At 43.7% G+C, this 16,455-nt stretch overlaps 1 protein-coding gene and 1 long non-coding RNA gene across 5 annotated transcripts in view; one reads left to right on the forward strand and one right to left on the reverse strand.

The window, feature by feature from the left end:
• Positions 1-7,291, reverse strand: part of GPR176 (G protein-coupled receptor 176) — a 124,923-nt gene extending 117,632 nt beyond the window's left edge. Inside the window, exon 1 of one of the 2 annotated variants that reach the window (XM_055278662.2) lies at positions 6,201-7,291. In XM_055278662.2, coding sequence (XP_055134637.2) covers positions 6,201-6,519 — 319 coding nt within the window. In that variant the 5' untranslated portion in view covers positions 6,520-7,291. The remainder of the gene's footprint in view (positions 1-6,200) is intronic. The other variant, XM_055278663.2, reaches the window with a different exon arrangement.
• Positions 7,292-7,351: 60 nt separating this feature from the next.
• Positions 7,352-12,209, forward strand: LOC129482623 (uncharacterized). Of its 3 annotated transcripts, none has more exons than XR_008657779.2 (4): positions 7,352-7,832; positions 9,130-11,286; positions 11,607-11,712; positions 11,897-12,209. It is a non-coding gene; the product is annotated as an uncharacterized lncRNA (long non-coding RNA). The 3 variants fall into 3 exon arrangements; XR_008657780.2 differs by having other exon boundaries at positions 9,130-9,263; XR_008657781.2 differs by having other exon boundaries at positions 9,130-9,180.
• The last annotated feature ends 4,246 nt before the right edge of the window (positions 12,210-16,455 follow it).

The raw sequence follows: 16,455 nt of genomic DNA on the forward strand, positions 1-16,455 counted from the left end.
GAGCTTACAGTGAGGTCAGATAGCGTCACTGCACTCCAGCCTGGGTAACAGAGTGAGACTCGATCTCAAAAAACAAAGAAGCAAACAAACAAAACCACTGAGTTGTACTCTTTAATTGGATGGATTCTATATTGTATGAATTTTACCTCAATAAAGCTCTTTTTTTTTTTTTTTTTTTTTTGAGATGGAGTCTTGCTCTGTCGCCCGGGCTGGAGTGCAGTGGCGCAATCTCGGCTCACTGCAAGCTCCGCCTCCTGAGTTCACGCCATTCTCCTGCCTCAGCCTCTCCGAGTAGCTGGAACTACAGGCGCCTGCCACCACGCCCGGCTAATTTTTTGTATTTTTTTAGTAGAGACGGGGTTTCACCGTGGTCTGATCTCCTGACCTCGTGATCCACCCGCCTCGGCCTCCCAAAGTGCTGGGATTACAAGCGTGAGCCAACACGCCCGGCCTAATAAAGCTTTTTTTAAATTTTCACCAGAGAATTTAATTTCCAGGAGGTATTCTATCATACAGACATCATATAGAAATAAAAGACAATGTGAGGCAATTTGATTCAATACATTAAGCTAGTAACTATTGATCCCACCATCTCCTGCCTCCTTATGCATCAATTCAGGATATCTTATTCTTTTTTTTTTTTTTTTGAGGAGTCTCACTCTGTCACTCAGGCTGGAGTACAGTGGCATGATCTCTGCTCACTGCAACCTCTGCCTCCTGGGTTCAAGCCATTCTCCTGCTTCAGCCTCCTGAATAGCTGAGATTATAGGCATCTACCACCATGCCCGGCTAATTTTTGTATTTTTTACTAGAGACAGCGTTTCACCATGCTGGCCAGGCTGGTCTCAAACACCTCAAGTGATCAGCCCGCCTTGGCCTCTCAAAGTGCTGGGATTACAGGCGTGAGCCACCACACCTGGCCCAGGATACCTTATTCTTAATGTAGTCTGCTAGGTTTTTAGGCAAACAAAAGACAGAAGCTCCATGTGAAAGTAAGGCTGTTGATATCATATTATTATTGGCTGTAAGTATTGTTAACTAAAAATGATCCTGAGTAATTATAAATTATAAGTGCAAACTAGTATTATAGTATTAACACATCTTCTATCAAACATTTAACTAAGGAACTCCAAGAATTATCCAGCTATTATCTGGTTAATTTCAAACAATATCAAAAGCACAAGTATACTTCTCTATCAAACAAGTACCATGAACCTTGCTGGTACCCCATATGATTTTGCTCAAAGACTATAAGCAAGCATGAGCAAAACTAGTGTCTATCCAACAGATCTGCTAAACAGATTTAACAAGTCGATTTCCCACCTTTCCCTTCAAATGAATACTTCAATAACCACCTCATGGAATCAAGCCACAGGCAAGTTGGATCTTTACTTGGGGTCATCAATTTCACATGCCCACTATAGACCATTCATAAGTGTATTAGTCTGCTCCAGCTGCTATAACAAAATACCAAAAGCTGGGTGGCTTTAAAAATAGACATTTCTTTCAGTTCTAGAGGTTATGAAGTCTGAGATCAGAGTGCCAACGTGGTAGGGTTCTGGGGAGGGCCCTCTTCCTGGTTTGCAAACAGCTGCCTTCTGCCATATCCTCACATGGTACAAAGAAAGAGAGGGCAAGCTCTCTAGTTCCTTCTTATAATGTTACTAATCCCATCTTGAGAACTCTATCCTCATGACCTCATCTAAACCTAATTATTTCCCAAAGGTACTACCTCCTAATAACATGACATTGGGGTTTAGGGCTTCAACATATGAATTTGAAGGGGAATATAAACATTAAGTCTATAAAGGAAAGGGAATATAGCTTAAGAATAAGAACCATACATTTTACGGTCTAGCCAGACAAAGGAAAGCTGATTTCTCTATTTAAAAAATGTTAAAAATCAGCCGAGTGCAGTGGCTCACTCCTGTAATCCCAGAACTTTGGGAGGGTGAGGCGGATGGATCATCTGAGGTCAGGAGCTCAAGACCATCCTGGCCAACTTGGTGAAACCCCATCTCTACTAAAAATACAAAAAAAATTAGCTGGGCGTGGTGGCAGGCACCTGTAATCCCAGCTACTCGGGAGGCTGAGGCAGGGGGAATTGCTTGAACCCAGGAGGCAGAGGTTGCAGTGAGCCGAGATTGTGCCACTGCACGCCAGCCTGAGCGACAGAGCAAGGCGCCATCTCAAAAAAAAAAATTAAAAAAAAAATTGCAATGTAGGATACATACTTGTGGGTTATTGCCCACCACGTTAATTTTCTTTAAATAAAAGCGAATTCATTTATAAAAATCTCTTATACCTCTGATGATGATTGGCACAGATGACAGGCAACCTGTGTAGGAGGAGCTCAGAGGTAATAGGCTAGATCATAGCCACCTACCTTTCTCAAGTCAAAGCACCAAAGAGGAGCCCAGTTCTCTTGGTACTTAGATTGTGAAACTAAGGAGAAGCGGAAAAAGAGAAAGACCAACTCTGAGGAGTTCAATCCACCGTTTCCAGTTCAATTGGAAACGGTGATTCCAGATCTTTTGGAGTCTTTGATTTCACACTCTTGACAACTAAAAGTGATTGGTGCTATTGAAGAGGAATCTAAGTTATTTTACTCTATTTCAGTATCTACAACATACCTAAAGATATGCCAGGACGTTGTATAAAGAAGGCTGAGAAACACTAGTTTACGCAAACCCCCAAATACATATTATTTGAATAATATTATGTACGAGCCTTGTGTTCATTTTCAACGCAGCAAATAATGTTTCTTCTGGTTGGAATATTACAGTTATTCCAAGTTCTTAGGGATTTTTCCTAATACAAGACACTAAAATAGTTTTCAAAAAGAGGTACAAGACACCAGTAGTACAAATGAATTATTTTCACATAATAATGGGCCTCTGGAAATCCCAATAAAAAGAAGTCTATTTAGGGAATATAAGAAGTATATTTAAATTTGTTTCAAGAGAAAAAAATAAAGAAAAACTAATTTGTCTATGTTTGGGGGCAGAAGAAATAAGTAAACTAAAGTAAGTTACTTAATCAGTTATTTTTTCCAGGTACTATTCCATCCTCCCACAATTTACTTTTCAATCATACAGATTCCTTTTCTTTTATTCCTAATCTATGATTTTTCTCTATTTGGAGGCTTTATGAAATGTGCTTCCCAAGTCTTCTTGCCTTGCCTCTGACTGCACATGGCTTTGAAACTTAAGCTCTGAGCCTCAACAGACATTATCAGAATTCTAATGTACACAGATGTGCTTGAATGGGACAAGTCCTTAGAAAACAATGAATCAAGAATACCAGTAAGTAGGCAGGGCACCATGGCTCACGCCTGTAATCCCAGCACTTTGGGAGGCTGCGGTGGGTTGATCACCTGAGGTCAGGAGTTGGAGACCAGCCTGACCAACATGGTGAAACCCCATCTCTACTAAAAATACAAAAACTTCGCCACACGTGGTGGCGGGCACCTGTAATCCCAGCTACTCGGGAGGCTGAGGCAGGATAATCACTTGAAGCCGGGAGGCGGAGGTTACAGTGAGCCGAGCTGAGATCCTGCCATTGCACTCCAGCCTGGGCAACAAGAGCGAAACTCTGTCTCAAAAACAAAAACAAAAAACAATAAATAACAAGTATACAGGGCAATGTTGTGATTGAACTTTTTTGTTTGTTTGTTTGGAAACTCCACTCTGTTGCCCAGGCTGGAGTGCAGTGGTGAAATCTCGGCTCACTGCAACCTCCATCTCCTGGGTTCTAGCGATTCTCCTGCCTCAGCCGCCCGAGTGGCTGGGATTACAGGTGCATGCCACCACACGCGGCTAATTTTTGTACTTTTGATACAGTCGGGATTTCATCATGTTGGCCAGGCTGGTCTCAAACTCCTGATCTCAAGTGATCTGCCCACCTCAGCCTCCCAAAGTGTTGCGATTACAGGTGTGAGCCACCACACCAGGCCCAGCTGAACTTTTAAGGAAACCAGACATACTGTCCATATTTACGGGTTTTTTTCTGCATATAAAAAGGAGCAAATTGAATTCTCTTTTAGGAGGGTCCATGTAACGTGGAAGGGGTAATAGAAGACTCCCAGCTGGGAGCGGTGGCTCAGCCTGTAATCCCAGCACTTTGGGAGGCCAAGGCAGGTGGATCACGAGGTCAGGAGTTCCACGAGGTCAGGAGTTCGAGACCAGCCTGGCCAACATGGTGAAACCCCGTCTCTACTAAAAATACAAAAATTACCAGGCATGGTGGTGGGCGCCTGTAATCCCAGCTACTCAGGGGGCTGAGGCAGGAGAATCGCTTGAACCCAGGAGGCAGAGGTTGCAGTGAGCGGAGATCATGCCATTGCACTCCAGCCTGGGCAACAAGAGTGAAACTCTGTCTAAAAAAAAAAAAAACTCCTTAGCTCGTCAGGCACCAAAGATCAAGAGGAAATCAGTTTGTCCTTTGGAGACATCTACTAAAGAAGGTTTTGCATGTCACTCACAAGTGCTATATGGAGAAAAGCTGAAATAAGGACAGATTTATCTAGCAATTCCTGAATCCAATGCAAGCTACAAAAATGGAAAGGACATGGACAACAGAAGTAACATTCATTAAATGTTTACTATTTGCTATGTCTTTTACATACAAGTCCTATCTTATATTTCAATAGTACTCAAATTTTTAGACTGAAACCATGAGAAAATTTCTCAGGAGAATTTCTCCTCCCAACACCACCTTTCTCCAGAGTTAAAGTTATCCGTGGGGGAGGGAAAAATATATATATATATATGTATGTATGAATGTATGTATATGTATATTGGGGGAAAACCTGCAGAAATAAAAATACAGTCACTTCTACTACCTCTCCAATAACCCACACTTTAAGTGTGACAATACTCAGAATTTAACTCCCAATAACCTACAATGCATCATGAATACCTAAAGTATTTTGAACATAGGCTTTTGCTTTGCTAATGTGCATTTAACATCCCAGTCATAAAAACACATCTTAAAACACACACACACACACACACACACACACCTAGATATAGCAATACTAATATCTACTCCTGAAAATATCCTCGTGACAAAAAAATGGAAGAGAAATACTATGATAGAGTAGAATGGAATGATGACAATTAGAGAAAGTATGAAGGGAAATTCCAAACATTTGAAATTCTTCTAAAAATAGTCTATTAAATGTCAGTTATCTTGGTTTCCATAGAAATTCACAAGTGTCTACAAAAAGTAACCTATTCCTACTTTGAAACTTTACGACTGTTCTTGCCAATAACATCACATCCTTATAAACGCCACATCGGGGACACAGGAAAGGAAGCCACATATACCCAAGTGGTATGCAATATGTTCAACAGATCTTAATAGAAATGAATATTGCTTGTATCATTTAACGATTGAAGAGGAGCAATAAAGACTATTATCATTTAAGAGTAGTGAGAAGAACAGGTAATTCTCACACTAGCAGGCTAATATTTTACTAGCCACTCATTTCAATTCGTTGATCTTTTCTTCCCTGAACAAGTATACCTAAATCTGGGATGTGTGTGTGTGTGTGTGTGTGTGTTTTATCCTACCTTTATTCTGTACCTTAAACAACACATAGATGGTGAAGTAGAGTGGGTCTTGTTTGTTTTTTTGAAATCATCTACAGGCGACATATAGTTTAACTTCACAGGGTTGTCTATCAGCAGGTCGGTGTTCCGAAGAAGCACGCAGTAAAACATGCACAAAATAAGGGTCTCTCAAAATAATTGTATATATTATTATTTCGATATATATATGGAAAGATGGGATCGCAAAACATCTTTAACAGAATGGGTAACATTCCGTTCAATCATCAGTAACAAATTCCCACAGAATCTTTATTCCTCGCTATTTGTAAACAAGAGCTGAAGCCAGCCGGGCACCCAGGAGCGTTCCGCCAGGGCCATCTGAGGAGGGGGACCCCCGCCTGGATCCCGCTCCATCCTCGGGCCACGAGAAAGCTCTATTTGAACTCTTCTGCTCCCGCTTGGGGGCTGGAGTCCACCGCCCCTGCTTAACTACACTGCAGCTACCCGGGATCCTTAAGCTTCCTTCAACTCTCTGCACTTTGCCAGGCACCCGAAACCCACGGCGGCTGGGTGGCCCTGCTCCCGGCTCTCCGAGCCTGTACCCTCGGGGAGGCCCGGGCCGGAGGCGCCCCGCGAGAGGCTTACCGAGCAGCGAGCCTATGAAGATGACGACCTGCACGGTGGTGGTGAACTGGCGGTACAGCTGCGCTTCGCCGAACTGCCCGAGCGCGCTGCGGTTCACACCCGCAGCCTCGGCGCCGGACGCGTTGTGCGGCTCGCTGGCATTTGGAGAGATCCAGCTCCCGTTATGTCCCATGGCGAGGCTGGGACTCCGGCTCCGCGCGCCGCCCGCCTCGGAGCCCCGCGCGGAGCCTCTCCTCCTCCGGGTGAGGAGGGACGCGCGGGCGCCTGGCGGAGTCCTGGAGAAGCCGGGGCAGCCGACGGGCCCCTCACGTCTCCACATCGCCAACCCCGGCGCCCGGGAGGCGGGGAGGGAGGGAGGCGCGGCTGCGCCCCATGCCCACTCCCTCCTGGATCCCAGTCAGCAGCCACAAGAAGGCGGCACGGTCAGAGCCCGCCGAGCGTCGTCCGTCCCTCCTCCAGGGTGGTCAGCGTGGCCCAGCCCACTCGACAGGAATGGAAACACAGAAGGAGGCATTTGATGGTCAAGGAGGGCGCTCTCCGCTCCCACTGCCTCCTTCAACCGCGGGTCCTCCGCCCCCCGAAGGGTTAGGACATCCCTCTCCAGTCCCCTCAGGCTGACGCACTCGACCCCTCTCCTTAGCGGGAGGAGAACGTTTGGCCGAAGCTATTTTTCAGTCCTGTTGGCTTCGAGGCTGGATGGCGATGTGAAGCCAACGAAATGCCCACGCCGAGTGGCCGGAGCCACGAGGGGACCCCCGAGTGCCCGACAGCGCCCATGTCTTGGGTGGAAAGCCCTGAGTGTCCCCAGCAGCCTGGCCCTGCGCCCGGCCGCCTGCCAAGACGCCCGTGCTGGGTCCTGCTTCCCAGACCCTCATTGGGGGCTCCGACCTCCTGCTTCAGCACCGGCGGCGGGGACCCCGTTCCGCAGCGCCTTTTTGCCTCTGCATGGCTGGGCGCCCCCTTTCCTAGCTCCCCTGGGTCCCTCGGCCGCTAGAACAGAGCTTGACAGCCGGGCGGGGACGAGGGACGACGGCCCCAGTGGGGCAGTGGCACCGTCTGCGCGGCCGCCGGACTCGGTGCGCGCCTGGGGCAGCCGGGGGCGCGCGGCTGGCGAGGATGGTCACGTGGCACGCGCGGCCCCGCCCCTCGCGCCCAGGCTGCCGCGGGAGGGCGCCATCTTGGCCCCGCGGAGCGTGACTGTCTCGGCTGGAAGCGTGGGAGGCTGGAGGCTCCGTGACTGGCTGTCGTGGACATGCTCAATACACCTCCCGGGGGTTCGCTTCGTTTACTATTAACTGTCGTTACTCCTCTGTATCTCGTCAGCAGGGGCAGCCTGCGGTGTTAGAATTACACGTCCCTGCCACCTGGGCAGGGAGCCCAGTCTCCCGGCCCCTCAGTCAGTCCTTGGACGTAGCTGGAGCATTTAAGAAAAATGAAATATAGTAACTCAGTGCATGGTTTCCTGGGCCTTTTTATTGAGTATCATTTCTAACATGTCCACAATATAACCCAGGCCTAGTGGATTCTGGGACAGAAATGTTGGAAGCTGGGATAGTCAAGTAAACAAGAAGAAATTGTAAAGAGATGCCAAGTGGGAGAGGAAACTGTACGGATGCAGAGAGAGGATCTGGGGTAAAGAGGAAAAAGATGCGTGGTCGACTTTATGGAAACTCCTTTCTTTTTACTAAGTGAGGTACATGGTAGAAGACTTTGACATGTTGATTATGGGACTGGGACCAAGGACAATAACTCAAGAATTGATTAAAACTACAGTTATTCCTTGGTTGCGCCAAGGATGATCCTGGTACAATGTGGCTATTTCCTTTTCACTGGTAATCCTTATTTACTCTTGAAAGGGTAAAAATCCGTGTCTTGTACATATTTGGAGTTTCACAATACCTTCACATAGTAATCTGTGAGAATTATTTTAAACATATTGGAGACCAAAAAGGGGAGAGAGAAAGAGACGGAAAATTATTAATTACACTAATTGTATTTTACCCCCAAGAACGCCATTACCAGCGGTTAACATTAGTTCCAGGAGTCCAAACATAGTTTTCAAGATAAAACCCCTTACACTATAATCATTAGAAACCAAAAATTATAATAATTCACCAACATCCAGCATACTCATTTAGGAAGGGTTGAAGAATGTGTGCAAATAGAGTTGTTTGATAACAGTTTTAAAAATATCCCTTTACCCACCTTCACCCTCCATCCCGAATTCAAACTAGTAACAGTTGGGATAAAGGTATAGAAAAGAATCAGTTTTGCAGGTGTAAAGAATGGAGAAAGCAAGAAACCGCTCTCATGTTTTCATTCTGAAAAGATATCACTAAATTCTCTACAACCCCTCAATTGGTGTTAGGGTATATGATCAGTAGAATCAAGAAATAACCCAATCAGCTGAGATCGCCATGATTCTCAGACTTGAGGAAGGATTGCCTCTCAAAAATGAAGGGCTAAGGACAGGAATAGAGTGGCACAATTCTTAATGGTTTTGTGCTGTATGAGTTTTTTTAAGGATGAGTCAAAAGATCTTAAGATTTGTGATGTAAAAGATTGGACACGATTTAAATATGTATTAAATGTCTATAGTAATGTTTTTTATAACTGATCATCTACCAGTGCACAACAAACTATAACAAATTTAGTGGCTTAGAGCATAACTCCAGAAGTGTAGCTCAGCGTTGCTGCCTGGGTCTGGGATCTGAAGGCTTGTTCACTCGTATGTCTGGCAGTTGATGTTGGCTGTTGACTGGGAACTCAGCTGGAATGTCTATATGTGCCCTCTCCATGTGGCTGTTTGGCTTCCTCACAGCCTGGCAGCTATGCTCCAAAAGTGAGCATCCCAAGAGAGACAAGAGTCCCAAGAGGACAAGGCAGAAGCTGCACTGACATTTTTTTTTCTCTCTCTCTTTCTTTTTAGGTTAGCCAAGTGAAGCAGTGGGAGTGAAGAAGGAACAAAGAAATCTGTAAAGTAGTTGTGATCAATTAGTTGTAAACACCACTACACTCAGACTCAGACCAGCTTGCATTGACTTTTATGACCTAATCTCAGAGGTTGTACAGCGTCACTTCCACTGTACTCTACTTGTTGACGCAGCTACAAAAACACCACATTTAAGTAAAGGGGACACTAATTGGGAGGAGTGTTAGTCACATTATAAGAATAGCATGTGGAATGAGCGATTACGTAGAGATATTATTGCAGTCATTTAAGGAAAATATAATCTCCCATAATATTAATATCTATTTTCCTTTTGTAAAAAAAAAATGTACCATTTCAGGCTGAGCATGTTGGCTCACGCCTGTAATCATAGCATTTTGGGAGGCTGAGGCCGGTGGATTCCCTGAGGTCAGGAATTCAAGACCAGCCTGGCCGACATGGCAAAACCTTGTCTCTGCTAAAAATACAAAAATTAGCCGGGTGTGGTGGCAGTCACCTATAATCCCAGCTACTCGGAAGGCTGAGGCAGGAGAATCACTTGAACCCAGGGGCGGAGGTTGCAGTGAGCTGATACCACCACTGCACTCCAGCCTGGGCAACAGAGTGAAACTTGGTCTCAAAAAAAACAAAACAAAACAAAAACTAAAATATACCATTTCAGATTTTTTTTCTGAAATTAAACCTGAAAAGGTCAAAAAAACACATAAATTACAGTCCATTTCAATTACTTACCATGTACAGGTATTTTCTAAGTCTATATTAGTTCAGACTACAGTAGTTCAAAATACCTTATACAGGGCAGCTTATAAAAAACAGAAGTTTATTTCTCATAGTTCTGAAGGCTGGGAAGTCCGGGTTCAAGTTTCTGGCAGATTCAGTGCCTGTCGAGGGACTGCTTTTTAGTTCACAGATAGTGTCTTCTAGCTGTCTCCTCATGTGGTAGAAGGGTGCCTTTTTTATTAGTACCCCTAGTTTTATTTATTTTATTTTATTTTTTAGAGACGGGTTTTACTGTGTTGCCCAGGCTAGCCTCAAACTCCTGGGCTTGAGCGATCCTCCACCTCAGCCTTCCAAGTAGTTGGGACTACAGGCACACGTTAAAACACCTGGTTCCTATTAGTGCTTCTTTTATAAAGGCACTAATCTCATCTATGGCACCAGAGCACTCATGACCTAATTATCTCCCAAAGATCCCATCCCCTAACACCATCATATTGGTGATGAGGTTTCAATACATGAATTTGGGGGGCTGGGGACACAAACAATCAGACCACAGTAGCTGTTACGTTGATATGAGCTGGTAAGTGTTAACACCTGGCAGCAATCAGCTACACAGCCATAGGTGAAGGCAGGTGATTAGAATTACCAGCCAACACATTTATGTGCTAGCTAATTTTTATTCAAAACTTTCTGAAGCTACATTCAAAGCAGTTAATGGGAAATGGAGTAAAAAAGTAGGCAACTTCTCACGCTAGATAATGCTGTTAAAAGTAATTTTTCCTCCCAGTCCTCTCCTGTAATGAATAGTATAAGAAGGTATCCTCCCAACGTAGAGGCACCTTATGTTTCCAAAGTTTTAATTAGTTGTCGTGATAATTTTATGTGTCAACTTGACTGGGTTAAGGGATGCCCAAATAGGTAGTAAAACATTATTTCTGGGTGTATCTGTGAAGGTGTTTCTGGATAAGATTAACATTTGAATGGGTAGACTGAGTAGAGCAGACTGTCCTCTCCCTTGTGGGTGGCCCTTATCCAAATGGTTGAAGGCCAAAATAGAACAAAAAAGCTGAGTAGAGAGGATTCCCTCTGCCTGACTACCTTTGAACTGGGACGGTGGCTGTTTCCTGCCTTTGGACTTGAACTGAAACATCAGCTCTTTCTGAGTCTTGAGCCTCCTGGCTTTTGAACTGAAACAACAGTAATGGCTCTCCTGGTTCTCAGGCATTTGGACTTGGACTAGAACTACACCATCAGTTCTCCTGGGTCTCCAGCTTGCCAATCTCCAGTTTGCCAACTGCAGATCTTGGGACTTGTCAGCCTCCATAACTCTATGAACCAATTTTTTGTAATAAATTTCTTTCTATATGTCTATTTATTCTATTGGTTCTGTTTCTCTGGAGAACCCTAATGCCATAGGTAATTTTTTTAAAAAAAACTCTTTCGTTCTGTTTTTCTCTTACACTTTTGTGGTGTAGTGATAGGCCAAATCACATAGGTGCTAATAAATACTTTTCCAACAAGTACTTAACCTTGTTTAGGTGATAATCACTTGTCTTACCTTTGTGTTCAGAAGAATTCCCAATTCCAACTTTCTTAGATATTTGTTGAAGAGCAGGAGGAGGGTTGGGTGGGGGGAAGAAGAGATGGAATAGGATTTAGGATCATTGCAAAGACCGAGGTAGTTGGGGAACATAAAAGTTTTATGTTGCCTTTCTTCTTCCTCCTTATCATTGAAGGTCTCCTCCTCCCTCCTGCTCCCCATCACACACCCTCATGTGCCCCCATGTGGCCTCTTACTAAACAGGGAGAGAACAGCTGGAGAAATGGAAGCATTTTGTATTGGTAAGCCCAAGCAGCAGTATGCTGAGAAAAGAGGAGTTTTTATGGCCCCTGGCTACCCATCTGGAATAAGCAGTTCTGTTTCCAAATGGCTATTTCTATGCCAGTGTAAAAAGACATAGTTAATGCAGATTATTGTATAGACATTACTAATATTCAACAATATCTCATTTTCCTCTTCTTCCAGGCATACTGAAGACTATATTTCTCAGCTGCCTTTGCAGGCGGGCAGGGTCATGTGACTATTATGACTAATAAAATGTGAGCAAAAGTGACGAGTCACTTGTGGGCTGAGGCAGTGAAAAGTTGTTTGTGATTCTCAAATGTCTCTTCTGTTCTGCCATTGCAATTGTGGAAGGAGCTTTATGTTAAAATGGAAGAGCCAAAAGATTGAAGTAGTCTGTCTCAGTCACCATATGGGAGGGCAAATGCCCTGGAAAACCACCCAGACACACAACAAGTTTGTATGAATAAGAAATAAAACTTCGTTGTATAAGTAATCATGATTTTTGGAGTTGCTTATTATCACAGCATAACCCAGCCTATCCTGGCAGACATTGTTATGAAAATTGGGGCCTGCATATTTAAGAGAGCACAGATTGTATTTCTGGGGAAATGGAAGGTTTTAAGTCAGGATTTTAAAAATATTCTGTGTTTATTAGTAGTGGCAAAAAGGATATCCTAGGTCCTTGTAAAATGAAAGTGGTAGCTGATAATAGAGCCTCTGGGTGTCTTTGAATTAAACTATTGGGCTTTTCACGTCAAAAAAGGCATATTGGTCTCTGATACACTTAGTTGTTGAAACAGCTTTTTGGAGAGTACTTAAGCTTGGGGTAGGCAATAACCCATTTCTCTTTTCTTGGAGACCTAGGTTGTCTCTTTACACAGATTTCTACTAACGCTCTCAAGATAAAGAACCTAATATGGAGAGATAAGGGAGTATGAATGTTGATGTTAGTTGTACCTCTTGAATATTTTGTTGCTGTTGTTGTTGTTATTGGTTTTAATGGTTAAAATATCTTTTCTCACAGTGAGGAAGAAAATAGAGAAGATAAAACAATGTAGCAGCATTCACGGTAAGAGGCCAAGGATAACAACCAGAAAGAGAAAAGAGAGAAAGAGGAAGAGAGATGGAGAGAGAGAGAAGCTGATGTTGAAGTTAAACAAAATTCTGAAAGGGGCATTTTTTAAAAATAAGAGAGATGTGGGCTGAACAATAGAGAAGCCCTTTCCTGCTGAGGGGCTGGAGCCAGGGGCTCCCAGGTGTAGTGTGGGGGCGCCAGGCCCTGACATGGCCACTGGGTAGAGGACAGCACCTGAAACGGGGGCAGGTAGTGGGGCCGGGGCCCTGGACCATGGGCTCCATGCTCCAGAGCCCCAGGCTGCGGCTGACATCCTTTGAGTCTGGCACCAGGGCCTAGATGAGGGTCCCCAGCAGTTCTCGGAGCTACAGAGGCAGGGCATCTTGATGTCTTCAATGGGATAACTTATAGTCACAGGTAGTCTCCTCGTTGGTGCTGATGGGCTACTTCAAGTAGATGACTATCTTCTCGAAGATAGAACCATTTAAGATAGAACCATTCCAATCGTGTTCAAGTAACACTGGGCAGTTACTTGACTCCTCTAAACTCAGATTTCTCCTCTACCAGAGATAAAGATGCCTATTTTGCAAGGCTGTTTTGAGGACAACAAAATATTGAATCAGTAAAAACCTCTGACAATGATACATTATAGGCCATCAATAAAGGGTAACTATATAAGATCAATTCCTGTTTGTTGGTGTTTAAAGAAATCAAATATCAAAAAGGGGAAAAGTCACCATCTAAGATTTTAAAAAATTCTCTCTATAGATTTAAATAAAATACAAGCTTTATATTTCAAAAATGAAAAAAAATCACTTTTTTGCAATTAACAAAGGACAGAGTGGCTTTGGGGGAATTTTGACTTGAAGATTTAGAAGTCCAGAATTTAGCCTTTACATCATTGGGCTAAATATGTTTACTTTTTATGGTTCTTAGTTTTGGGCATGTTAAATTACCATCCAAAACAATTACCTGTTTAAAAGATAATAAGACAGCCCTTTATGTATTCCAAATTATCCCAATATGTGGATTGGGAAACGGTTTTCTACTGATATGAATCTATGAATATATCTCCTAATGCAGTTTCCCAGGGAAATGGCATTAGAAGGTGTATCAGGAGTTTCTAGTAGTCCTTATACCTACAGACTTCCTGTTAAATTCATCAAGAATATCTGGGAAGGGGGAACTTGAATATTCCTTTCCTCCCTCTCCAGGAAGCCTCAATAGTCACATACACACAGACACACACACATAGTGATCATAAAGCAAACAGACTAATTTTTAATTTTATTTTATTTCATTTTATCTGAGACAGAGTCTTGCTCTGTCACTCAGGCTGGAGTGCAGTGGTGCAATCACAGCTCACTGCAGCCTCGACCTCCTGGGCTTAAGTGATCCTCTCACTTCAACCTCCCAAGTAGCTGGGACTACAGGTGCATGCCACCATGCCTGGCTAATTTTTATATTTTTTGTAGAGACAAGTTTTTGCCATGCGGCCCAGGCTGGTCTGGAACTCCTGGGCTCAAGCAATCCACTTACCTTGGCCTCCCAGAGTGCTGGGACTATAGGTGTGAGAAACTGTGCCTGGCCCAGACTAATTTTTTTGAGACAGTCTTGCTCTGTTGCCCAGGCTGGAGTGCAGTGGTGCAATCTCGACTCACTGCAAGTTCCACCTCCCAGGTTCACGCCATTCTCCCACCTCAGCCTCCCGAGTAGCTGGGACTACAGGGGCCCGCCACCATGCCTGGCTAAGTTTTTGTTTTTGTATTTTTAGTAGAGACGGGGTTTCTATTAGCCATGATGGTCTCGATCTCCTGACCTCGTGATCTGCCCACCTCAGCCTCCCAAAGTGCTGGGATTACAGGCGTGAGCCACCACAGCCAGCCGGCCCAGACTAATTTTTAATAGCAAATATGTCAAACTAAAATATCCATGAGTATTATCACCTTCAAAGGAGTCACCTTGGGAAGGTATTTAGCTGCTGAAGATTATCATGACTTCTCAGGACCTTTTTAGGACTTCTCTTTTATAATTAATTTTGGAAGCTGACACATTTCTTCCTGTATCACTTATCATAATAAATATGTCATTCAAGAATAAATTGGATTTATTTTAAAAAGCCAAAAGTTATCTAAGACCAATTCTGGTGAATTAAGTGATTAAGGTAGTAATATTCTTTAGTAAAAGATTGAATATGGATATAAAATACTATGACTCATAGTCTGACTTGGAAGTAATGACACGGCTGTGGAATAAAGGTATATACTTATTCCAAAATTTAAAGGGCAAGACTCATTCGGGTACATAAATATGTAAATGCACACAAACACCCACAAAGTAATGCAAAAGTCCCTAACAATTTTTATTTCAGACTTTCTTGAGCAGCAGGAACAGTGGTGCTGCTCTGCTCCTAACTGCCAAGTCACAGCGTGCTGCAAGAACAAGTGCCTTCACCTCCCGGAAGGGGAGACGGGTTGGCTGGAAAAGTATTCAAAGAAGTAATGGCTGGAAACTTCCTATATTGAAATTCATGAAGTTAAGCAAATTCTAAACAGAATAAGCCCAATGAAATTTACAACAAGATACGTCATAGTCAAACTTCTGAAAACTCAGACATAGAACACTATCTTGAGGGCTGGGTGCGGTGGCTCCTGCCTGTAATCCCAGCACTTTGGGAGGCCAAGGTGGGGGGATTGCCTGAGCTCTGGAGTTTGAGACCAGCCTGGGCAACACGGTGAAACCCTGTCTCTACTAAAATACAAAAAAAAAAAAAAAAAATTAGCCAGGTGGGGCAGTGTGCGCCTGTTGTCCCAGCTACTCAGGAGGCTGAGGCAGGAGAATTGCTTGAACCCAGGAGGTGGAGGTTGCAGTGAGCCAAGATCACACCACTGCACTCCAGCCTGCACCACTGCACTCCAGCCTGGGCAACAGAGCGAGGCTCCGTCTCAAAACAAAAACAAAAACAAAAACAAAACAAAACAACAACAAAAAAACTATCTTGAAAGTAGCCAAAGAGGAGTGCCACATTACCTTTAGTGGGAAAACAATGTGAATGATAACAGATTTCTCACTGAAACCATGTAGGTCAGAGAGAAATGGCACACTTTTCAAGTACTGAAAGAAAATAACCGTTGGCCCAGAATTCTATATTCAATGAAAATATCCTTCAAGAATGAAGGGGAAAGGGATTGTAGTTTTAAAATTTGGGAAACAGTGACCAAAATCTGAGAGCTTCTCTTTGGAACATCAAGGGCAAGCAGCAAGACCGGGAGATGTAGTTTGGGGGAGCAAGGAGGACATAGGATTAGAGACTCGTCTTCGGAAGACTGATCTAAAGGTTTAGGAAGTACTTGGAGAATAAGGAAATGTTGGGGTGTCCTGATGAGTTAGTTTGTGAACCCCAAGTATATAAAGACATTCTTAGGAGGCAGAATGTCTCAAGGACTTAGAGGTTATCTCCCAGGAGCCAGTCAAGGGCCAATCTTTTCTTTGAAATATACAGAGTTTATACATCCCAAGCCTGCTTAGTTAACCCTGTATTGCACATACAGCAACCAAATGCAATGTGTGGACCTTGTTTGAATTTTGATTCAAACAAACCACTGTAAACAAAACAAAACAAAACAAAAAAATGACCTTTTGCTTTTTTCATTTAACTGTTTAT

The sequence above is a fragment of the Symphalangus syndactylus genome, chromosome 5 (assembly GCF_028878055.3).
Source record: "Symphalangus syndactylus isolate Jambi chromosome 5, NHGRI_mSymSyn1-v2.1_pri, whole genome shotgun sequence".
Lineage (NCBI taxonomy): Eukaryota > Metazoa > Chordata > Mammalia > Primates > Hylobatidae > Symphalangus > Symphalangus syndactylus.